Below are 23,789 nucleotides of genomic sequence, written 5' to 3'. Positions count from 1 at the left end.
ATGTCTCTTGTGATGGTATCCCCAACCCCTACTTCCATTCAAGAAAGGGGATAACAACCTTATCACTGGACAAAGTCTACACAAACAAATCTTAGTAACTAGCCCTCATCTACCATTAGTTTCCCCAAATATTTGTCTTTGCACAATTTGACACCCCTCAAAGCTCGAAGCTCCTTCTTTTTTGTCTGGCCACTTGCCTACAAATGTATTGTTCTTTTGTTAAGATGCTCAATAAGTCTCAAGTTCTAGCCACTTCTTTCACTTGCTCATCACTGAGTCCTCTGGTGTGAAGAGACCTATGGGGTTCAGGAGAATAAGATATTTATTAATTATTTAGGTGCACCAGCCCAGTCAGATTAACATCTAAAGGACTGAGCCCTGAACTAAGAGTGAAGTTACCTTTTTTTTTTTAAGATGGAGTCTTGCTCTGTGGCCAGGCTGGAGTGCAGTGGCGCAATCTCAGCTCACTGCAAGCTCCACCTCCCAGGTTCAAGCGATTCTCCTGCCTCAGCCTCCCGAGTAGCTGGGACTACAGGCACGTGCCAGCAGGTCCAGCTCATTTTTTGTATTTTTAGTAGAGAAGGGGTTTCACCATGTTGCCCAGGATGGTCTCAAACTTCAGACCTCATGATCCACCCACCTCAGCCTCCCAAATTGCTGGGATTATAGGGGTGAGCCACCGTGCCTGGACTGAAGTTACATTTTAAGCATTTCTTGCAGGGGGTTGGGGGGAGATCTGTGCAGGGGGAAGCATACTACAGAAGACAGAAACAAAGGCAGTTATTCAATTGAGACATACATTACATCATGTCTTACTTTTTAAGGAAAAGCATGTTTTGCGACTTGAGTTTATCTGTCTAGTGACCTTGCAGCTGCACAGCTAGGGAAACAGGGTCTTCACAATGCCTGGGAAGGGAGGAGAGATAAGGCTTACTAGCCACAGAAAAACAGGCAGTTAATTTTTTAAAGGACTCCAGTTCTTTCTCTTTCTCAGGGGGAGTTGGGTTTTCTTACATACAACTGAGTTTTTGCTTAAACACTCTTTAATTTCTTTTAATTCCTGTTTCAGTAGGGCCCCAGCCTATGAACCTAAGATGGGAAGAGGAAATAATGTTTGCTGAGCCAGGCGCGGTGGCTCACGCCTGTAATCCCAGAACTTTGGGAGGCTGAAGTGGGCGGATCACTTGAGCCCAGGAGTTTGAGACCAGCCTGGGGAACATGACAAAACCATGTCTCCATAAAAAATACAAAAACTAGCGAGGTGTGGTGGCACATGCCTATAGTCCCAGCTACTCAGGAGGCTGAGGTAGGAAGATGGCTTGAGCCCAGGAGGTTGAGGCTACAGTCAGCTGTTATCATGCCACTGCACTCCAGCCTGGGCAACAGAGCAGAAACCCTGTCTCAATAAAAATCTTTAATGCACAGAATGGTTTTTTTCCTCTCCTACAATCACAAATATGCAATCAGCAACTGGATTTCAGATGGCCTAATCAGGAAAAATCCAACTAGTCCAGAAAAAAACAAAAAGTATCCATGATGATTTTATAAATTAGGGCTCCACAGAGCAGTGATTTGCAAGGATCCCAGAATCTGAGTTCTGTCCACGGAGCATATGTCTGCTTTCAGTTCAGCACAGCACAAACTAAGGCTGAAACAGCCTAACAGCAGGCAGCCACAGGTTTCAGCTTAGAGTCAGAACAGGCAATTAGAATATGTGAATTCTGGATTTCAAAGGAGCCAGCTTCTTTTCTTCCTGCAGCAACAAAACCAGGATACTTTAGGGTCAGAGAGCCATGGTCCAAGTCCAAGGGACAAGAAATGCTTTCCCAGGCCCTTTTTATTTTGTCAGGCTTAGAGTCTTAATTGACCCACTCAAAAAATATGCACATTAGCCTGGAACATTTTCAGCCTTAAAGAGTCAGACATCTGACATTACAAGGGCTCTCTAGCAACTAAAAATTGATTTTTCAAACTCAGTGTGTCTCCATCTGGAGACAATCTCTGAGAAATAAAAATAAAATCCTAAGCCCCACAAGCAACTGAACATACCATACCCCTCTTGGCCACAGGGACCCCAGTGAAACCTTAAAAACTGAGTGCCCAGCCATGATGGAACGTAAAGTCAGACACACCCCTTCCTTATTAATCTTTAACCAGAATTCTTTCCTAAGGAGTAAGCAGAAACCAGCTCTGGAAAACAAGAAATAGAGGACACATTCCTTTATTGCCTTTAGCCAATCATCTGAGGCCACTGCTTGACTCCTCCTCCCTCTTTGCAGTTTCAATGTGACAGCTCGCCAATTTCACAAGGCAACCCTTTCTAAAAATTGACCTCTATCTCCAGTCCAGTTTTGGCCCAATCACAGAGGAAGGGCAGTGTGGGTTTTCATGTCCTCTACTTCACCTTTTGACACAAGAAGGCCAAAAACTCCACCCATGGATCACGCTAACACCACCATTTTTTGTACATATGATTCATGAAAAGGCACAAGGCTCAACTGCACATGTGCATATTTTCCCTTTCATGAATATTCATGACTCCTCCTATAGCTTATCGAATATGTGTATTTGGACACCTCATTCAGCAACAATTTTTGTCTTAGTCTTCCCTCCCACAAAGTGCCTGTGGCTTCTGGTTGGAGGCTATGCTTTCCAGCCTGTCAGAATTGCTAGCTTTGTAACTGCCCAAGAGTTTTTTCCTGCCCACTGCACAAAGACCATGGCATTGCGGTAGAGAAAATTTTAATAGGGACATGGGAGGAAAATAAAACTTGGGACCCCCAAGTCACTAACCCACAGGGAAAAGTCAAGCTGGGAACTGCATCAGGCAAACCTGCTCCCATTTTGTTCCTAAATGAGATAACTACAAAGATAAAAAAAAAAAAAAAAAAGCTACATACCTCCTTCACAATTTGCCCACAAGGAAATTCCTTGTGGGCCTCAATATCTTTGCCCTAAAAATAGTTCTGTTGAATTTTACCCTAGCAACATAAACTGATAGCTTGTCTTCACCAGTACAGGACAGAAAGTCATAACTCCGCTCGCCTGAGACAAATGCCTATCTGGTTGCTTCCTCTGCCCTGTCATTCATGTAAAACTGCAGATTCACTGAGACAGACTAAGGCATAAATTGTTAGAGTAGGTAGTTAGTCAGACATGAACAGGGCAGGAGAGGGCCCCCTCTCCTACCAGGCAACCATCAGGTGATGGTCAGGCAGTTGTTAAACCGTCCCTAAAATGATAATTGGTTGAAGCCAATGCCGGGGAAGGGCCATCTCCCAATAGAAATACCTGAAATTGGTAATCAGCACCTTCCAAGTAAGATCTCAGGAGTTGGACAAGTGGGCTCAAGCATGTGCATTAAGAAGCAAAATGGCAGTTTAACTGGTATATGAACTTCTTCTAGGAACACTCGACTGGTAGGGAAACAATGCCTCAAGTGAGCATGTGCACAATTTCAGTAAACACACTGAGCATGCAGCCCCTCCCAAGTGCTTGCAGATCCCTGCACACGTGGACAGCCCAAGCCAAGGGAAGAAACAGGGGAGAAATAGCAAAAGACCCCAGAAGCATGCCAACTTGCAAACCCCAAGTCAAAAGTTAAACCATGCACTTGAATCTCTTAAGTTACCCACTTGGCCCTCTTTCAAGGTCAAGAATATAAAGCACACTGGGAGGCCAAGGCGGGCAGATCATGTGATCAGAAGATGGAGACCATCCTGGCTAACATGGTGAAAACCTGTCTCTATTAAAAATACAAAAACATTAGCCAGGTGTGGTGGTGTGCACCTGTAGTCCCAGCTGCTGGGGAGGCTGAGGCAGGAGAATGGTGTGAACCAGGCAGGCAGAGCTTGCTGTGAGCCGAGATCACGCCACTGCACTCTAGCCTGGGTGACAGAGCAAGACTCCGTCTCAAAAAAAATAAAAGAACATAAAGTGCATTCAAGTACTTCACTTCCCCTTGTTCCTGCTCTAAAACTTTTTAATAAAGTTTCTCTCCTGTTCTGAAACTTGCCTCAATCTCTGTCTTTGCCTTTTCCCCTCAGTCGAATTCTTTCTTCTAAGGAGGCAAGAATTAAGGTTTCTGCAGAACTGTATGGATTTGCTGCTGCTAAGCAAATGACTATTACTCTACCCCACCACCATACATAAATTGTGTATTCAGTGAAAGGCTGATCAAAGATCCAAAAGAATGCAACCTTTTGTCTCTTACCCACCTATTACCTGGAAGCTCCCACTTTGAGTTGTGCCACCTTTCTGAACCAAATCAATGTACATCTTGCATGTATTGATTGATGTCTCATGTCTTCCTAAAATGTATAAAACCAAGCTGTGCCCTACCTTGGGCACATGTCCTCAGGATCTCCTAAGGGCAATGTCATGGGCCATTGGTCACTCATATTTGGCTCAGAATAAATCTCTTCAAATATTTTAGAGTTTGACTCTTCTCATTGACAGACACAAGACTAGTCATGCCATGTAGGAGATGGCATTTGTATTCAAGTCATCCTCCTTCAAAGCTCATAAGTTAGAAGTTTTGTTTTTGTTTTTGTTTTTTCTGAGACAGAGTCTGACTGTGTCGCCCAAGTTGGAGTGCAGTGGTGCAATCTCAGCTCACTGCAACCTCTGCCTCTCAGGTTCAAGCAATTCTACTGCCTCAGCCTCCCAAGTAGCTGGAATTACAGGCACCCACCACCATGCCCTGCTAATTTTTGTATTTTTAGTAGACATGGGGTTTCACCATCTTGGCCAGGCTGGTCTTGAACCCCTGACCTTGTGATCCACCCACCTTGGCCTCCCAAAATGCTGGGATCACAGGTGTGCACCACCACGCCCGGCATAAGTTAGAAGGTTTTCAAAGTGTGGAGGTGGCTAGGCTTGCTGCTGACTGGTTGGGCAAAGACAAAATCATAGACAGTTGAAGCTGTCCTCCTGCATGCTGAATTGCTTCTGGATGGGGCCACAGGAGGAGGATTGGTGGGTTCAGGTGGGTCCAGGTGGAGCCATGGGTATCAGACATGCAAAAAACCTGAAAAGATGTATCAAAAGGCCAATTTTAGGGTCCTACAATAGTGGTGTTATTTGCAGGAGTAATTGGGGAAGTTGTGTATTGTGTAACCTCAGGAATAATGGCTATCAATCTTTTATGTCTGCACCCTAGTAGGATTCAGGCTCCGCTCCTCCCCACAGCCTGAGGGACTCTCATTAGCTTTACAAAAGTGGTTGAGTTTGGGGGACAGCCTATCACCATTTAAACTATAACCTAAATGTCTTCCAAAGTTAGCTCAACCCAATAGCCCAGAAATAATTATGGGAAAGGCAAGATGGGGGTTGATGAGTTAGCTCAGATCTCATTCCCTGTCATAATTTTCTCACTGATACAATTTTTGCAAAGATGGTTTCAGCCTGAAGGCTGCAATCCCCTTATGAGAAATAAAGCTCTCCTTTCAAAGTTTATGAAGTTTGTTATTCTTCAGTTGAAATTATAAAGGATACAACTATTAGAGACATTTGAACCAGAGAAACTCCATCTTGAATAAGGGCTGGGTGAAATAAGGCTGAGACCTACTGGGCTGCACTCCCAAGAGCTTAGGCATTCTCAGTCATAGGATGACATAGGAGGTCAGGACAAGATGCAGGTCAAAAAGGCCCAGCTGATGAAACAGGATGAGGTAAAGAAGCCAGCTAAAACCAAGAAGGTGATGAAAATGACTTCTGGTCATCCTCACTGCTCATTATATGCTAATTATAATGCTAAATTTAGCATTATAATTTAGCATTAGCATGCTAAAAGACACTTCCATCAGCGCCATGGCAGTTTATGAATGCCATGGCAACATTCAGAAGTTAACCTATATGGTCTAAAAGTGGGAGGAATCCTCAATTCTGGGAATTGCCTGCCCTTTTCCCAGAATACTCATGAATAATCCATCCCTTGTTTAGCATATAATCAAGAAATAACTTTAAGTATATACAGTTGAACAGCCCATGCTGCTGCTCTGCCTATGGAGTAGGCTTTCTTTTATTCCTTTACTTTCTTAATAAACTTCCTTTCACTTTACTCTGTGGACTTGCCCTGAATTCTTTCTTGCGTGAGCTCCAAGAACCTCCTTTTTGAGTCTGTATTGGGACCCCTTTCCTGTAACACAACTAAGGAACAACCAAATGGAAGAGTTGCATAGGGCAAGGTATGGGGTGAGTAGGGGGAGGAAGGGTGGGCATGGAGCTTCCATGCTTTTGCTTGGGATGCTACTCTTCCAGCACCTCAATGTGTTCACCAACTCAAAACCTCTCAGAACCCCATCCTTTAGAGCAGGTGTCCCTAATCCCTGGGCTACAGACTGGTACCGGTCCGAGGCCTGTTAGGAACTGGGCTGTACAGCAGGAGGTGAGCAGCAGGCGAGCAAAGCTTCCTCTGTATTAACAGCTGCTCCCCATCACTCACGTTACTGTCTGAGCTCCACCTCCTGTCAGATCAACAGAGGCATTAGATTCTCAAAGGAGCACAAACCCTATTGTGAACTCTCCGTGCAATGAACCTAGGTTGTGCATTCCTTATGAGAATCTAATGCTTGCTGATCTGCCACTGTCTCCCATCACCCCCAGATGGGACCATCTAGTTGCAGGAAAACAAGCTCAGGGCTCCCACTGATTCTACATTATAGTGAGTTGTATAATTATTTTGTTTATATTACAATGTAATAATAATAGAAATAAAGTGCACAATAAATGTAATGTGCTTGAATCATCTTGAAACCATCCCTGCCCAGTCTGTGGAAAAACTGACTTCCACAAAACCAGTCCCTGGTGCCAAAAAGGTTGGGGATTGCTGCTTGAGGGGTTTTTATGGAGGTTCACAATATATAGGTAAGATTTTGATGACTGATTGAATCACTGGCCACTGGTGATTGAACTCACTTTCCAGCCCTTCTTCCCTCCCCAGAGGTTGGGGGTTGGGGCTGAAAGTTCCAACCCTCTAATCATGCCTTGGTCTTTCTGGCAACCAGCCCCCATAATGAACTATCTAGGGGCCCCCAAAAGTGTGACTTCATTAACATAAACTCAGGCATGGTTGAAAGGGGTCTGTTATGAATAAGAAAACATGCTTCCTATCAGTGTTGGAAATTCCAAGGAATTTAAAAGCTCTGTGACAGGAACCAGGAACAAAGGCTAAGGAGATATTTCGTATTATACCATAGCAGTCCTATTTACATGGGAAACAAGATCACCAGGCAATCCTCCCTTAATAGAAACTCCTCACTTGCCTAAGAAGCACCAAAGGACACAGGACAAACCTGAGGAGCCTCTCATCTGGAACCAAGCACTACGTAGCAACTGTGTCTCTCACAGAAACTAAGAAGTCAACCTCTTGGTGCTCCTGGACTTTTGTTTCTAGCATATTTTTAAATTCCTGTATTTTTCTTGAATGCAAATTTCCCTGCAGACTCCTCCTAAGAAAGGCAAACTTTCTAACTCTTCTATTATGCCTTCTTGTTAAGTTAACAGACACAGACCCAGAAAGAAAATAAAGTTGTGTTAACAGTAAAAGTCATTACATTTGTGTCATAATTCTAACCGAATGAAAACATCACAAGAGATGTTCATAGAATTGCAAACCAGACAAAACTGACCTGACGTTTGAGAGGAGCTGAGTGAGACAGGATGATGGGAGGAGTGAGTTTTAATCTTTTCAGGCTAAAATGGATCAAAGGTAGATAGTAAAATAAAAGAATTTTAAAGGTAGCTATGTTCAATTTTTATTTGAAAGCATCAGTGCTTGGGGTTTTATTGTGATGATAACCATTAAAATAAGATTTATCTTTTCAACAGATGTTAGGAGATATAAAACCTAACCAAAATTAAGGTATATCTTATTCAAAAGGTACACATTCCTGTTTTCCTGTTTGGTTTTGTGCTGGTAAGTTGCAGAAAGTATTTTCTTCTCAACATTATACTGACTGACTTGCTAGACTCTTTTCATCTGATATAGTGTCAGGAGAAGGAGAACTGAGAAAAAAAAAAAGAGGACCCTATTCTCAGATGCATTTTCCTCCATTTAAATACCTGTAACTGCCTGCTGCAAAGAGGTCTGCAGGAAGGACGGAGACCACTTCCTATTAGCTCCTCCACGCGGTGAGAAGATAATCTGGCCGCCTAAGCCACAGTCCTAGGAAGGCCATTAAATGCCCTGCAGAATCAAAACCATAGTAAGATAGCATCTCACCCTGGTTAGAATAGCTACTATCAAAAAAACAAAAATAACAAATGCTGGTGAGGATGCGGAGAATGGGGAACCTCATATACTGTTGGTGGGATGTAAATTAGTACAGCCACTGTGGAAGACAGTATGACGTTTCCCCCCAAAACTGAAAATGGATTTATTATACGATCCAGCAATCCCACTGCTGGATATATATATTTAAAAATTGAAATCAAGTTATCAGAGTGATATCTGTATTCTCATGTTCATTGGAGCACCATTCACAATAGCCAAGATATAAAAACAAACTAAGTGTCCATCAGTGGATGAATAAAGAAAATGTAGCTTATAAACACAGTGGAATATTATTCAGCTATAAAAAAGAATGAAATCCTGTCATTTGCAACAACATGGATAGAACTGGAGGTCATCATGTTAAGTGAAATAAGCCAGGCACAGAAAGACAAATATTGCACATTCTCAATCATATGTGGGAACTAAGAACAAAGTGGATCTCATGGACATAGAGAGTGGAATGTTGATTACCAAAGGCTGGGAAGGGTAGAGGGGAGGGAAGATAAAGAGGGGTTTGTTAATGGGCACAAAAATATCATTAAATAGAAGGAATAATTTCTAGTGTTCGATAGTACAGTAGGGTGGCTATAAGTTATTGTATATTTCAAAATAGCTAGAAGAATTGGAATGTTCTCAACACAAAGAAAAAATAAATTATTGAGATGATGGACATCCCAATTACCCTGATTTGATCATTACACACTGTATACATGTATCAAAATATCAGTTCTTTCAGTGAATGGAGCAAAGGAGGATGCCCATCAGCCAGCAGGTGCCACGGGTTTTCTCAGGTGAGCTGCTCTTTGGTCCATTTTTGGCACTGCTGGAGAGGAGCAGCCCAACCTATCCATGGTCTTGGGCCTCTGAGAATAGAGGAAGCTTGATGTGGGCCTCAGTCCAACTTAATCTGGAGAGTCTGCCTAAGGCATATTTTAGAGAGGGAGGACACATTTGGGGGCACATATGTTTTATATTATTGTACCCCAAAATATATGTAACTATTACGTCTCAATAAAATAAATAAATTGATGAATTAGTTAATTAAAAATAAAAATAAATGCCCTGTAGGGCAGTATTTGAGGAATAGGATATTGGTGAGAGAGATTCACTACTAAGAGGTTCCTATTTTTGTTAACTGCATTCCTGGTCACGAAATCATGTTAATCCTAGTGCTATACATGGGGTTGACCAGGAAACCAGGTTGACCTGCCCAGGGCCTTAGCAGCCAGCCTGCCCAAGAGGCTTTTCAGCAAAATGCTCGGGTGTATCCAGAGCCCTCTGACCTGAAGGGCCTCAAGGAGAACCTCTAGATTATGCTGGACTGAAGCCCTCATCAAGCTGCCCCTATTCCCAGAGGCTCAAGACCATGGCAAGGTGGGCTGCTCCTCCCAGAAATGCCAAAAATTGACAAAACGGGAGCTCACATGGGAAAACACCTGTCACCTACTGGTTGATGGGCATCTTCCTCTGACCCATCCACTGGGGGCCTGGATATCTCTCTCTCTCTCTCTCTCTCTCTCTCACACACACACACACACACACACACACACACACACACAAACACACAATGATAATGCCAACCCTAATGCTAATGACTAAGTTCTATGTTCTGCTTGGTAATTAGCTCACTCTGCCTTGATCTCTTACTGCATTACCTCAGCATTCTCACTATAGTTCTATAACTAGGCATGATTATAACTCTTACTGGGTCATTTTGCAAATGAAGTATTTGGAAATTGAAGTTAATTACTTAAAATCACACATGCACTAAGTGGGGCAGAATTGGGTTGTTAACCAGGTTCCCTGACTCTCTGCTTCCTAATCATAAAACATATGAGAATGAACTATCTTACTGCCCTTTATTTGCTCAGTTTTTAAAAGAAATAGGAACCTGGAGGATTTTAAGTGCCTAGCATCTATTTAGAGAGTAACAACTACTGTTTAATAACATTTCACCCCAGAATGTGCCTGTGGCTCACAATCTAGAGAGGAAAAGATGGCCCATGTCGGGGAGGACACACCCATAATCAACACAATGGAAAAATCTCTCCTGCTTGTCGCCAAGGCAGCCAAGCATTATTGTTCAGATTATTCATTAGCCAAAGGGGTAAGGGAAGAGAATGAAACCCAGTCTGCATTTGGCTCACCAAGATAAGTGTCCTGGCAAGGGACACATATACTCACAGAAAAGGGCACTCTTTTCTAATTTGCACAAGCACCATAGAGACTAGAAGTGGTGCATGTGAGGCTAAGAGTGATGGTTTAAAAAGAATTGGATTTTTAGTAGAGACAGGTTTTCTCCATGTTGGTCAGGCTGGTCTCGAACTCCCAACCTCAGGTGATCCACCCGCCTCAGCCTCCCAAGGCATGAGCCAGGCATGAGCCACCCCACCTGGCTCGTTCCCCATCAAACATGGGGATTCCCTAAGGTCACGGCAGTCAATCTAAATGATCTTTCCTGCTTCAATGTTTTCTCTGTGTATTAATTTCCTAGGGCTGCCATAACAGAGTACCACAAATTGGGTGGCTTAAAACAACAGAAATTTGTTCTCTCTCAGTTTTGGAGCTCAAGAGTCTAAAATCAAGGTATCAGCAGAGCTATGCTCCCTTTGAAACTCCCCGCAGCATCCTTCCTTGCCTCCTCTTAGGTGCCATGCTCTCTCTTCACATGGCATCCTTCCTTGTGTTTTTATATCTTCCCTCTGTGTGTGCCTGACTCTGTCTCATTTCCTCTCCTTATAAGGACATCAGTTACATTGGGTTAGTGTCCTCCCAATGTGCTCATCTTAACTTGATTATATCTTCAAAGACCCTATTTCCAAATAAGGTCACATTTACAGGTACTGGGGGCTAGGACTTCAGAGCATCTTTTTGGGGGACACAATTCAACCCACAAGACCCTCCAATATTTCATAGATAGGACTGGACAAAAAGGAGTAGTTGGCTCAAAAGCTGCTCCTAACCAATTCTCTTTTGGCATGTTGATGACTCTAAGAAATAATTCTTTGTAAGAAAAAGGAGAATACCATGCCTGATACTGAGTTTATTCAGAAGAGTCACTTTGCCCACTGTCTTGTTTTAGGGGGGAAGAATAAAACTAGAAATGTTTATTTCACTATTTCTGCCTTGGGGAAAGAAGCAGTTGCTTTCAAATCTTAATGGACCAAGTTGGAAACCTAGAGAAAGGTGAGAAAGAGCTTCTCCTTGCCCCGGGTTCATTTCTCCTGACAACATTATTAATTTTTTGATGCATGTCTTCTGCTATGGCATCCTGAGAAATGAAAGTATCATATAGTATTGAGGAGTTCAAAACCTATCTAACTGCATTAGTTTTCAAACTAATATAAGTCACTGGCAGATTTAATCCCTTTCAGCCAGTATTCAAGCAGACAAAAATGCATTTGCTGATATCATGATGTTGATAATTTTTAAATAAGGCTTCACAGCCTAGTATGGTTCCTCCTTAGGATATTGCAGGGGCAGCACCAAACACTTGGCAATATGGAATGACGTTGACAATGTTAAACTTTACCTAAGCCCCATGCTCCTGGAAAACAGCTATGGTGAAAAAAAAAAAAATCCACCCCCTACCCTCCACCCGCCTTCTTTTTTTTTTTTTTTTGAAACAGGATCTCATTGTGTCACCCTGGCTGGAGGGCAGTGGTATGATCACAGCTCACTGCAGCCTCAACCTCCTGGGCTCAAGCAATCCTCCTACCTCAGCCTCCCTGAGTAGCTGGGACTACAGGTGTGTGCCACCATGCCTAGATAAATTTTTTTTTGCATTTTTTGTAGAGCTAGAGTTTTGCCATGTTGCCCAGGCAGATCTTGAACTCTTAAGCTCAGGCTATCTGCCCACCTTGGCCTCCCAAAGTACTAGGATTGCAGGTGTGAGCCACTGTGCCCAACTATTTAACAATGTTCCTACCTATCTTTTCATTAGATAACATTCCATTTCCATCAGAAAATCACGCAAATACTTCCTGTTTATTTTCACAGTCAAAATGCTGATTATCATTGAGTCAAGGATAGGCTTGAGCAGTTGAGATGTCACTTTACATGGCGGTTGCTAATTGAAGCCCTTGAAATTCCTGATTTAGAAAACAGGGTCTTGGAAGAGATTCAGTTCGTGGACACAAAATACAGTGTGGGAATGCACAACCTACTAGCTTATGTGAAACACTGGAAAGGCCAGAATGAGGAAGCACTAGAGAAAGAAGCTGAATGAGAACACACCAACCAAGCAGACATGAGTGACCAGTATCAACACAAGGGCAGGTGACCTGGGGCAACTTTGCCTGGGTATATCACCACATGGGCAGACTGGCAGAAGCCCAGACTTACCTGGATAAGGTAGAGAACATTTGCAAGAAGTTTGCAAATGCTTCCCGCTGTAGAATGGAGTGTCCTGAGATGAACTGTGAGGAAGGATGGGCCTTGGCGAAATGTGGAGGAAAGAATTACGAACGGGCCAAGGCCTGCTTTGAAAAGGCTCTAGAGGTGGGCCCTGAAAATCCTGAATTCAGCACTGGGTATGTGATCACTGCCTATTGCCTGGTTGGTTTTAACACAACAGAGAGTAATGAGACATTTTCTCTGCACTGCCTAAAATGGGCTGTCAGTCTAAATCCAAAAGATGCATACATTAAGGTTCTCCTTGCCCTGAAGCTTCAGGATGAAGGACAGGAAGCTGAAGGAGAAAAGCACATTGAAAAAGCTCTGATCAGTATGTCTTCATAGACCTATGTTTTTCGATATGCAGCCCAGTTTTATCAAAGCAAAGGCAGTATAGATAAAGCTCTTCTGCTCTTAAAAATGGCCTTGCAGGGAACACCCTCTTCTGCCTTCCTGCATCACCAGATAGGGCTTTGCTGCAGGAAACAGACAAAAAAAGCTAAAGGCAGGATAGAGAAACTGTAGACAAAATAATAAGATTAGTTTTATCTCATGTTGAATTTGCTGTAGAGCAAAGGCCCACATTCGCAATGGTTTATGTGGACCTAGCCAACATGTATGCAGAGGGAGGTGAATACCAAAAAGTTGAGGACATTTACCAGAAAGCACTCAGCCTGCATGATATTAATAAAAGCTGTTGCAAGAGATTTATTATTGTTATGGCCCCTTTCAGGAATGTCACGGGAAGTCTGAAGCTAATACAATTGCCTAATATTAAAAAGAGCTGGGCTGGGCACGGTGGTTCACGCCTGTAATCCCAGCACTTTGGGAGGCCAAGACGGGAGGATCACAAGGTCAGGAGATCAAGATCATCCTGGCTAACACGGTGAAACCCCGTCTCTACTAAAAATACAAAAAATTAGCCGGGCGTGGTGGCAGGTGCCTGTAGTCCCAGCTACTCAGGAGGCTGAGGCAGGAGAATGGCGTGAACCCGAGAGGTGGAGCTTGCAGTGAGCTGAGATCATGCCACTGCACTCCAGTCTGGGCAACAGAGCGAGACTCCATCAAAAAAAAAAAAGGTGGGGGAGGCTAAATATAGAAACTGAATCAAGTGCTAGAGGAAAAAAATTTTAGTGCTTTACTGAATTGGCTAACAGGCAAGTTCATTTGCTTAAATCTGATGGGGAGAGTTTGAATCTCATTGTGCTCCTTCACACATTGAAAGCGGAAAAGAAAGTGAAGCTGTGCTGTCCTATGAGACAGCCTGAGATTGGCTGCTGGCCTGAACCCTATCTTTTGAGATGTTAAATGTTATCATATCTAAATCCAAATATCAGATAAATCTTCCCTGATCGCTGCCTTCAAAAAGGTATGACAGGAAGCAACACAAAACTGGTGGCACACATTGCATCATCAGCTCAACTCCCACTTTTTGGCTAATGAACACCTATCCACATGGTTGTGGCTGCAATATCAGCACTTCTCCTTTATCACTGCACCCCTTTGTCACTCTTGATTTGTGTTGCGTTAGGTACTTGTCACCTGCCAGACCAATCAGACTCCTGCGAATTTGCAGTTGGAATTGACAACTTCCATTTTCAGTCTACTAGGTCAGCTGTTCAAAGGAGATTTATATTCAGGGAGTATAGGAAGTCAACTTTTTCATATGGGCAAAGATGTTGACCCACAAGATCTACAAAGCACATGGGCAGAAAGAGAGAAAAGATTCTTGTGTTCACCATAGCATCTCAGCTCCATTTTAACTTCTTAAGGCCCATCTCTCTCCTATACTTTCAGACTATTGAGATACCTTATAATATAAATTATTATTGCTGTATAACAAATCCAATCCTTTGTTTAAGATAGTTCCCAGTCCTTGAAAGCCAAATAGTTCTAAAGTACTCATATATATGTATATATATAATATATATGTGTATATATATTATATATTATATATAATATATATGTGTATATATATTATATATTATATATAATATATAGTGTATATATATTATATATTATATATAATATATATGTGTATATATATTATATATTATATATAATATATATGTGTGTATATATATTATATATTATATCTAATATATATGTGTATATATATAATATATATATAATTAGTCAGTCATTCTGACCTAAGGGAAGTTAAGGTGCATAACAAAAAGAGAAAGTGAAAAAAGTCCCCCTATTTGAGATGCACAAGTAGTGCTAGGTAGTGTGTAATATACTCTTTGCTCTTTCTCTGTATCCAAAAATCTACAGTAAAATTAACCAAGATAACAAATTTGTGAGTAGAATTTTAAATTGTTGCTAACTCTAAGAAGCTGTGAATTTACATGTCTGAGTGGGAAGCAAGAAAACTAAAACTGCCTATGCAGAAATAAGAGGCAAAAGAAGCCATAACATCTACCTACAAATAAAAGACACATCAAGGAAGCATTTAGCCTTCCATGAATTGCACAGAATTGGAGACTGTCGACCAATTTCACAGATATTTAAGTGCTGGGAAAGGATATGGAGCGCTTCATGTAGCTGACATGGGTGAAGAATTCCTTTCTAATTTTGGTGAGGAGATTTATTGCCAGTGCATGGGGTTTCCAAGGCGCTCTCCTGGCCTCTCCTTGAATTCCTTACCTACTACCACTACAGACCTCTGTGCAGGGGCAGATTTGACTTTCCTTCTGGAACACAGCTAAAGATAAAATCTAGAGACAGAGGTCTTGTAAATTCGTTTGAGTTCTTTGTAGATTCTGGATATTAGCCCTTTGTCAGATGAGTAATTGCAAAACTTTTCTCCCATTCTGTAGGTTGCCTGTTCACTCTGATGGTAGTTTCTTTTGCTGTGCAGAAGCTCTTTAGTTTAATTAGATCCCATTTGTCAATTTTGGCTTTTGTTGCCATTGTTTTTGGTGTTTTAGACATGAAATCCTTGCCCATGCCTGTGTCCTGAATGGTATTGCCTAGGTTTTCTTCTAGGGTTTTTATGGTTTTAGGGCTAACATTTAAGTCTTTAATCCATCTTGAATTAATTTTTGTATAAGGTGTAAGGAAGGGATCCAGTTTCAGCTTTCTACATATGGCTAGCCAGTTTTCCCAGCACTATTTATTAAATAGGGAATCCTTTCCCCATTGCTTGTTTTTTGTCAGGTTTGTCAAAGATTAGGTGGTTGTAGATGTGTGGTATTATTTCTGAGGGCTCTGTTCTGTTCCATTGGTCTATATCTCTGTTTTGGTACAAGTACCATGTTGTTTTGGTTACTGTAGCCTTGTAGTATAGTTTGAAGTCAGGTGGCATGAAGGCTCCAGCTTTGTTCTTTTGGCTTAGGATTGACTTGGCAATGCGGGCTCTTTTTTGGTTCCATATGAACTTTAAAGTAGTTTTTTCCAATTCTGTGAAGAAAGTCATTGGTAGCTTGATGGGGATGCACTGAATCTATAAATTACCTTGGGCAGCATGGCTGTTTTCATGATAGTGATTCTTCCTATCCATGAGCATGGAATGTTCTTCCATTTGTTTGTGTCCTCTTTTATTTCGTTGAGCAGTGGTTTGTAGTTCTCCTTGAAGAGGTCCTTCACATCCTTGTAAGTTGGATTCGTGAGTATTTTATTCTCTTTGAAGCAATTGTGAATGCGAGTTCACTCATGATTTGGCTCTCTGTTTGTCTGTTACTGGTGTATAGGAATGCTTGTGATTTTTGCACATTGATTTTGTATCCTGAGACTTTGCTGAAGTTGCTTATCAGCTTAAGGAGCTTTTGGGCTGAGACGATGGGGTTTTCTAAATATACAATCATGTCATCTGCAAACATGGACAATTTGACTTCCTCTTTTCCTAATTGAATAGCCTTTATTTCTTTCTCCTGCCTGATTGCCCTGGCCAGAACTTTTTACAAATTTATAAGAAAAAATTTTTTACAAATTTACAAGAGAAAAAACAAACAACCCCATCAAAAAGTAGTCGAAGGATACGAACACACACTTCTCAAAAGAAGACATTTATACAGCCAACAGACACATGAAAAAATGCTCATCATCACTGGCCATCAGAGAAATGCAAATCAAAACCACAATGAGATACCATCTCACACCAGTTAGAATGGCCATCATTAAAAAGTCAGGAAACAACAGGTGCTGGAGAGGATGTGGAGAAATAGGAACACTTTTACACTGTTGATGGGACTGTAAACCAGTTCAACCATTGTGGAAGACAGTGTGGCGATTCCTCAAGGATCTAGAATTAGAAATACCATTTGATCCAGCCATCTCATTACTGCGTATACACCCAAAGGATTATAAATCATGCTGCTATAAAGACACATGCACACATGTTTATTGCAGCACTATTCACAATAGCAAAGACTTGGAACCAATCCAAATGTCCATCAATAATGGACTGGATTAAGAAAATGTGGCACATATACACCATGAAATACTATGCAGCCATAAAAAAGGATGAGTTCATGTCCTTTGTAGGGACATGGATGAAGCTGGAAACCATCATTCTCAGCAAACTATCTCAAGGACAAAAAAACCAAACACCGCATGTTCTCACTCATAGGTGGGAATTGAACAATGAGAACACTTGAACACAGGAAGGGGAACATCACACACTGGGGCCTGTCATGGGGTGGGGGGAGGGGGAGGGATAGCATTAGGAGATAAACCTAATGTAATGACAAGTTAATTGGTGCAACACACCAACGTGGCATATGTAACAAACCTGCACGTTGCGCACATGTACCCTAGAAGTTAAAGTATAATAATTAAAAAAAAAAGACAGAGATCTGCTGATTAGAGATTGTAAAGACAACACTTCTCCAATCAGACATCTCTTAGCTTCTGGCTTCTAGCTCTGTCCTGCAATTGTTTCTAAACCACTTCTTATTCTCGTAAACAAGATGGCTATAGTTTCCTATTACTGGCTCATCTAGGCATATAGAAACCAAAGGGCATATTGTTCCTTCTTGGTTAAAAGTTACATAGAAAATTTACTAGAAGTTAGATTGCATTATTTACAGAAGTTGGCTAACAGGCAAGTTCATTCGCATAAATCTGATAGGGAGAGTTTGAATCTCTTTGTGCTCCTTAACACCTTCCCCTGGTGCTGGAAACCAAAGCTGGTTTCCCTAGTAACCAGCACCTATTATGTGTGAGAGAACTGTGACTGTGAGTTTTAAGCATTTGTATGTGTATTTGGGTAATTACTGCTGACTAAGGTTTTCAGTACAGCATGAACTTTACTTGTGCCAGAAACAGAAACTTTTTTTTTTTTTTTTTTTTTTTTTTTTTTTCAGAAACAGGGCCTCGCTCTGTCACCAAAGCTGGACTGCAGTGGCATGATCATAGCTCAATGCAGCCTCGAACTCTTGGGTTCAAGCAATCATTCCACCCCAGCCTTCCAATTAGCTAGAACTACAGGTGTGCACCACCATGGCTGGCTGATTTTTTTTGTTTGTTTATTTTTTTGTAGAGTTAGGTCTCACTATGTTGCCCAGGCTAGTCTCAAACTCCTGGCCTCAAGCGGTCCTCCTGCCTTGGCCTGTCAAAGCTCTGGGAAGAAAACATTAAACAAACAAAGTTTACTTTGAAGTGTCATCGATTGACTCTGTTGACGTTGGGCTGCATATGAGTGCTTTCTATGGGGCACACGACCTGGAGGAAAGGAGGGAAGAATGAAAATAGTGTGGTGAACTTGTGAATTCATATTCCACTAGCACAGAGCTATTAAGAAAACTTCCCCAGTGATCCTATTGTAAACTCTGGCTACGCTTCTATGTATAATCTATATGCACCACACCTCACAAGCCTTTGGCTTCATTACATTTGTGTGTTAGGCCTAAATTATGATAGCTTTAGCCTAAACGGATCAGAATACCAGAAAGGGTCCCCAGCTGTCTCAAGCATTCCAAAGAGGACTTCCATAAACATGCTCAGCAGACATTCATCACCTTCCTCCTCTCCAACCCCTCCACCCACCAACTCTGCTCTCTCTTCTGCTGATGGATTTCATGGGCTTACTGCTCTCTTGGGACCATTGTCTTAAGTGCGTTATAGGAAAATACATACATATTTAATATTTGCTTTAAAATGTACTTATTGAGCTGTCAATGTATGTAAGATATAAACATGGTGACAAAAAGCAAATTAAAATTAAGATGGTGAGAGAAAAAAGGAATAGCCAGGTCTAACACATTAGGTAAGTTGTCCACTTTTCCTGCTCTGGCCCTGGCTTGGTGCTAGTTATAACTCAGGTTCAAGTTGCTAAGGATGGAGAAAAAAAATCTGGAGGAATCCAAAGTAGACAGAGAAAGATATGCCCCCAGAGCATCACTTTAACTACACACAAACATACAAACTTACAAACACATACAAACTCACACACTCACAAACACAAAACACACACACACACACACACACACACACAAATGATTAGAAGGCATCTGAATCTGCTCTCCCCAGCTCTGGAATTCTTTGGAGCTGCCAGGTGTCTACCACAGAGACTGGATTATATTCATTGAGCTCAATGTCAATCTTTTTCCATGGACAGTGCTGACTCCACGGCCTTCTCCACAGTCTACGGCAAAGGAAAAACTCCTTAGAATGACTTGTATACACAACAGAAGCATTCTACTTGTACATTCTTCTTGTGCATACAAAAGAAGCATTCACTCCAAGCTCAGGGAAGAGAAACTCACTCTCCTGCCTTTCTGGGGCCCCAGAATGTCTCTTAAGTGCCCTTCCAACTAGTGCTTGGTAAATAGGACACTGGGCTGAGGAAACCACTGACCACAGACCACGTCTTCCCTCTGCAAGCTTCTAGATTCAATTGCCAGGATGGGCTCCTGGACTGTGCCTATTCTACTGGACACTGATTAAAAGTCATCGCTGTGCCCTTTCATTTCAGGCAGCTGGGGAGGGGATGGCAGTGAGCAGCCAAGAAGCGGTTTCTCTCCACCCTGGGAACCAAGCCATTGAGCTAAGTTCTGAAAACTGGTATGTTGGAGTTATCTTTATCAAGAAACTTCAGAAAGTTCATGAAAAAGCTGAAGGAGGGAGATTAATGAAGAGAGTCATAAAAGAATATTCTATGGACAACAGAGAATGCTTTTTAATGAGTTTTTCCTAAATAGAAGCGTTTCCTATATAGAGGGATTTGCGCCCTCTACTGCCTTCAGCTGCTACTTCTCAGCAAATTATCCCCTGAATATAAAGTCTTAGATAGTAGCACACAGATCTTTTGAGTTTTTTAAAAAGGAGATTCATCAGTATATATGGATAGAAGGAAAGGCAGAGAGAATGGCATTCCTAGTCTCCTCTGGAGCAGGAATGCATACTGTATTCCCCACATACAGACAAAGATCACTGTGCCCAGAAAATGTAGGAAGTTTCTTAATGAACTATATTAAAGCTATAAAAGCTGCAGCTCAAGAAACTGGTATGTGCTACCGAAGGCAAGTGCTGCTTCCATCAGGTATGTGGGGGAACCCCCAGCATCTGACACTGCAAGCTTTTATGCAGAGCTGGGTGGTCTGATATGAAGCCGCTATGCAGCTATTTCAATTTATATTTAAATTAATTAAAATAAAATCTAAAACTCAGTTCCTCAGATGCACTAGTTACACTTGCAGTGCTCAATAGTAATATATAGCTAGTGGTGGCACAGATTTAGAATTTTTTTTTGTTTGTGTGTTTTTTTTGTTTTGTTTTTTGTTTTTGTTTTTTTTTGAGACAGGATCTGTCTCTGTTGCCCAGGCTGGAGTGCTGCAACACAGTCATGGCTCACTGCAGCCTCAAATTCCTGGGTTCAAGCAATCCTGCCGCCTCAGCCTTCCAACTAACTAGGACTACAGGCTCACACCACCACATGGGGCTAAGTTGTTTTTTTTTTAATTTTATTTTTTGTAGAGACAGGGTCTCTCCATGTTGCCCAGGCTGGTCTCAAACTCCCACGCTCAAGTGATCTTCCCAATGTGGCCTTGCAAAGTGCTGGGATTACAGGTGTGAGCCACCCAACCCAGCCTAGAACATTTTTAACATTGCAGAAAGTCCTTTTGGAACTAATGTAGGGTTTTTCAGTCTAAGCACTATTGCCATTTGGGGCCAGATAACTCTTTGCTGTGAGGGGCTGTTCTGTACATTATAGGATGTTTAGCATCAGCAATGACCTCTACCCAATGGATGTCAGTAGCACCCACATCTCCAGTTGTGATCATCCAAAGTGTCTCCAGGGCCCAGGTGTGGTGGCTCATGCCTGTAATCCAGCACTTTGGGAGGCCGAGGCAGGCAGGTCACCTGAGGTCAGGAGTTCAAGACTAGCCTGGCCAACATGGAAAACCCCATCTCTACTGAAAAAGTACAAAAATTAGCTGGGCGTGCTGGTGGGCACCTGTACTCCCAGCTACTCCGGAGACTGAGACAGGAAAATTGCTTGAACCTGGGAGGCAGAGACTGCAGGGAGCCGAGATTGCACCACTGCACTCCAGCCTGGGCGACAGAGCGAGACTCTGTCTCAAAAAAAAAAAAAAAAAAGAAACAGAATAAAAGTTTCTCCAAGTGTTGCCAGATGCCCACAGGGGCAATATTGCCCCCATTTGAGAACTATTCATTTAAAGCAGTAATCAGCCCAAGTAGGGATTGGCCAGATCCCACCAAAAGGAGATATCACAGAACTCATACAGACAGCCTGGTTAAGTTGGTGGGTAACAGTATCTAATGAAAGACCAGCCACTCCTACATCATGTGCCACTGCCACTTCATGATCTTAATGCATATGGCTTAAGACATATGGGTTAATAAGGCTAAGTTTGTGGTCTGCTTACAGATGGGGAATCTTGATAATTCCATGACTCTCCATTTTAGTTCACATCAGAACTATAACTCTTTATTTACCTTAGGGCTGGAGATCAATAACATGATCCAAAATGTCTTCCATGAGCCTCACAAAGTAGTTTTTCTTTTCTCCGTGCTTACACAGCATCTAAACTGTACATGTTTTAGTACAATAAAATCAAATATGTTCTAATCTGTCTCTGTCTCCCACGAGACAGCAAACCACTAGTGATGGAGGGGAAGAAGAGGCCTCTCCATCGTTTTACCAACTGGTGTTCTCAGAATGCCAGGCATAACACAGGTAAGAATTACTGGTTTGCTGAACGTTTAAACTGACGAGAAGCCCCTGACAATGAATGCTGCTTTGGAGGCTTGTGAGTACTACTTGTGAAGATCGCCTACCATCTGACCAATTATTTTTACTGTTGGAACCTTAAATATCCTTGGAATTCTCAGATCTATAAGAATAACATGGGTGTTGATCTATGTTCTTTTTAGCCTATCTAATTTAAGATTCTAAATTTTGGTTGCATGAATACTACGCAGCCAAAGAACAAGATCATGTCCTTTGCAGCAACATGGATGGAGCTTGAGGCCATTATCCTAAGCGAACTAACACAGGAACAGAAAACAAGATACTGCATGTTCTCACTCACCAGTGGGAGCTAAACACTGAGTACATATGGACACAAAGAAGGGAACAACACAAATATGGGATCTACTTGAGGGTAGAGGGCAGGAGGAAGCCCCTCAGAGAGGCCCCTACACATAAAACTTCCCGTCTCCAGTGTACTAATTTGGTAGTCAGCTGGCAGTTTCACCGTTGCACATTCCTTCTTATCTGCTTTTGCAGGATTACCATGACTTGAGATACAAGAACAGGTTTATGGTCCTAGTCCAAAGCCTTTCCCCTAGTGTGTGCAGCCAGCATCGTTGCACACTGCAAGAGTAGCCACGGGGACCCTTTGGGGTCAGACTTGCTCACAGACTAGACAGTCTTGGGAGTATTCTTCCAGTGGAGGAGACAACGGGATTATGATTTTGCCAAACACTTCAGGTTAAAGACCAAAAGTTAACCGAGGAAGTTTTTCATGAACCTCAGGAAGAGATAAACATCCAATTCTCTGTTATTTCAAAGCAACCAATGTGTACTGTTTTTATTAAAAGCAAATTAAGTGCTTATCAATCTGTCTCCTGCTACATGACAGGTCACTTGAGAAGAGGAAACATGCCCTATGTGTCCCAGCAGAGTACCTGGCCTGTACCTAATGATAATTCATAGCTTGCTGATTTTAGAAATGGACAAGGAGCTTAGAGCAATGAAGTCTGCCTTGGCCATGCTAACAATATGCTTGGATCACAGGTTCCTTAAACCTCTTTGGGTTTCCCAGAACCACGGGAATGGCACAACTGTTAGAACTTGTTTTTTCAGCTCAATTTATAATCCTAAATTTCAATTGCATCTAGAAAGCATCTTCACCTCTTCTCATTTCCTTTATAGACATGGACTTTTCAAGTCCCAAGATACTTCAGACAGTCTAAAAACAACTTGCTTTCCAGGAACTGAGGACTTTTCCAATAGACATTATAGGATCTATGAAATATCTTGAGTCTAGTTCAGTGATGTAAATGTTTCCTACAATGTATATAGACAATTCCAGGTGAATGAAGTTTGACATGTAAAACAATGAAAGCACAGAAATTCAGTTAGAACTGGAACACATGGGAGTCAGCCAGAAAAGCAAATCAGAGTAGCCCAAAGATAGCCATCAAGACCCCTGAGGTGGTATGAAGATTACCAGGATTTTCAGAGCAGAGAAGTTCCTAGTAGTTGAGTATTTTCTCTGTGGACATGATTGGTGCAAGTTTGCAAATATGAGTAGTCTCAAAAGCAAACATCAAACACTCTCTGTAGAGGTCAATGCACTTTGACCTATATCCTTTCTGGTATTGCATGGATTATTAAGGTGCAAAAGGGGAAACCAAAGCATAGAAAAATAAAGTTCTAGACTCAGCGCCTCATAGACAGATAGGTATTTATTAGGAATGAGTCCCTGATCCAAAGCATTTGGACCTGAAAGGGATCCAGGGATCATTTGGAAAAGTATCTGTGAAACTTCAGTGTACCAACAAATCATCTGGGCATGTTAAAAGGCAAGTTCTCATTCAGGAGATCTGTGGAGGGGCCTGATATTCTGCATTTCTAGGCTTTTAGTAGATGATGATGCCACTGTAACAGACCATATTCTGAGTAGCAAAAATCTAGTCTAGTGGT

At 42.0% G+C, this 23,789-nt stretch overlaps 2 protein-coding genes across 6 annotated transcripts in view; one reads left to right on the top strand and one right to left on the bottom strand.

Annotated features, from left to right (window-relative positions):
- LOC129480470 (zinc finger matrin-type protein 1-like) overlaps nt 1–23,789 on the bottom strand; it is a 123,017-nt gene that overhangs the window by 58,251 nt on the left and 40,977 nt on the right. The gene's annotated exons all lie outside the window — the stretch shown is intronic.
- LOC129480469 (interferon-induced protein with tetratricopeptide repeats 1B-like) lies at nt 12,271–13,250 on the top strand. Its single transcript, XM_055274275.2, has one exon. The coding sequence runs from the start codon at nt 12,590–12,592 to the stop codon at nt 13,013–13,015; it is 426 nt and encodes a 141-aa protein (XP_055130250.1). The 5' UTR covers nt 12,271–12,589; the 3' UTR covers nt 13,016–13,250.

Source organism: Symphalangus syndactylus, chromosome 4, assembly GCF_028878055.3.
Source record: "Symphalangus syndactylus isolate Jambi chromosome 4, NHGRI_mSymSyn1-v2.1_pri, whole genome shotgun sequence".
In the NCBI taxonomy this organism is placed as follows: domain Eukaryota; kingdom Metazoa; phylum Chordata; class Mammalia; order Primates; family Hylobatidae; genus Symphalangus; species Symphalangus syndactylus.
Note: the sequence above shows the minus strand (reverse complement) of the source record. Positions and strands in the feature narration are given on the sequence as shown.

Coding starts and splice junctions, on each gene's coding strand:
- LOC129480469 (XM_055274275.2), top strand. CDS start 12,590: ATGGGCAGACTGGCAGAAGCCCAGACTTACCTGGATAAGGTAGAGAAC.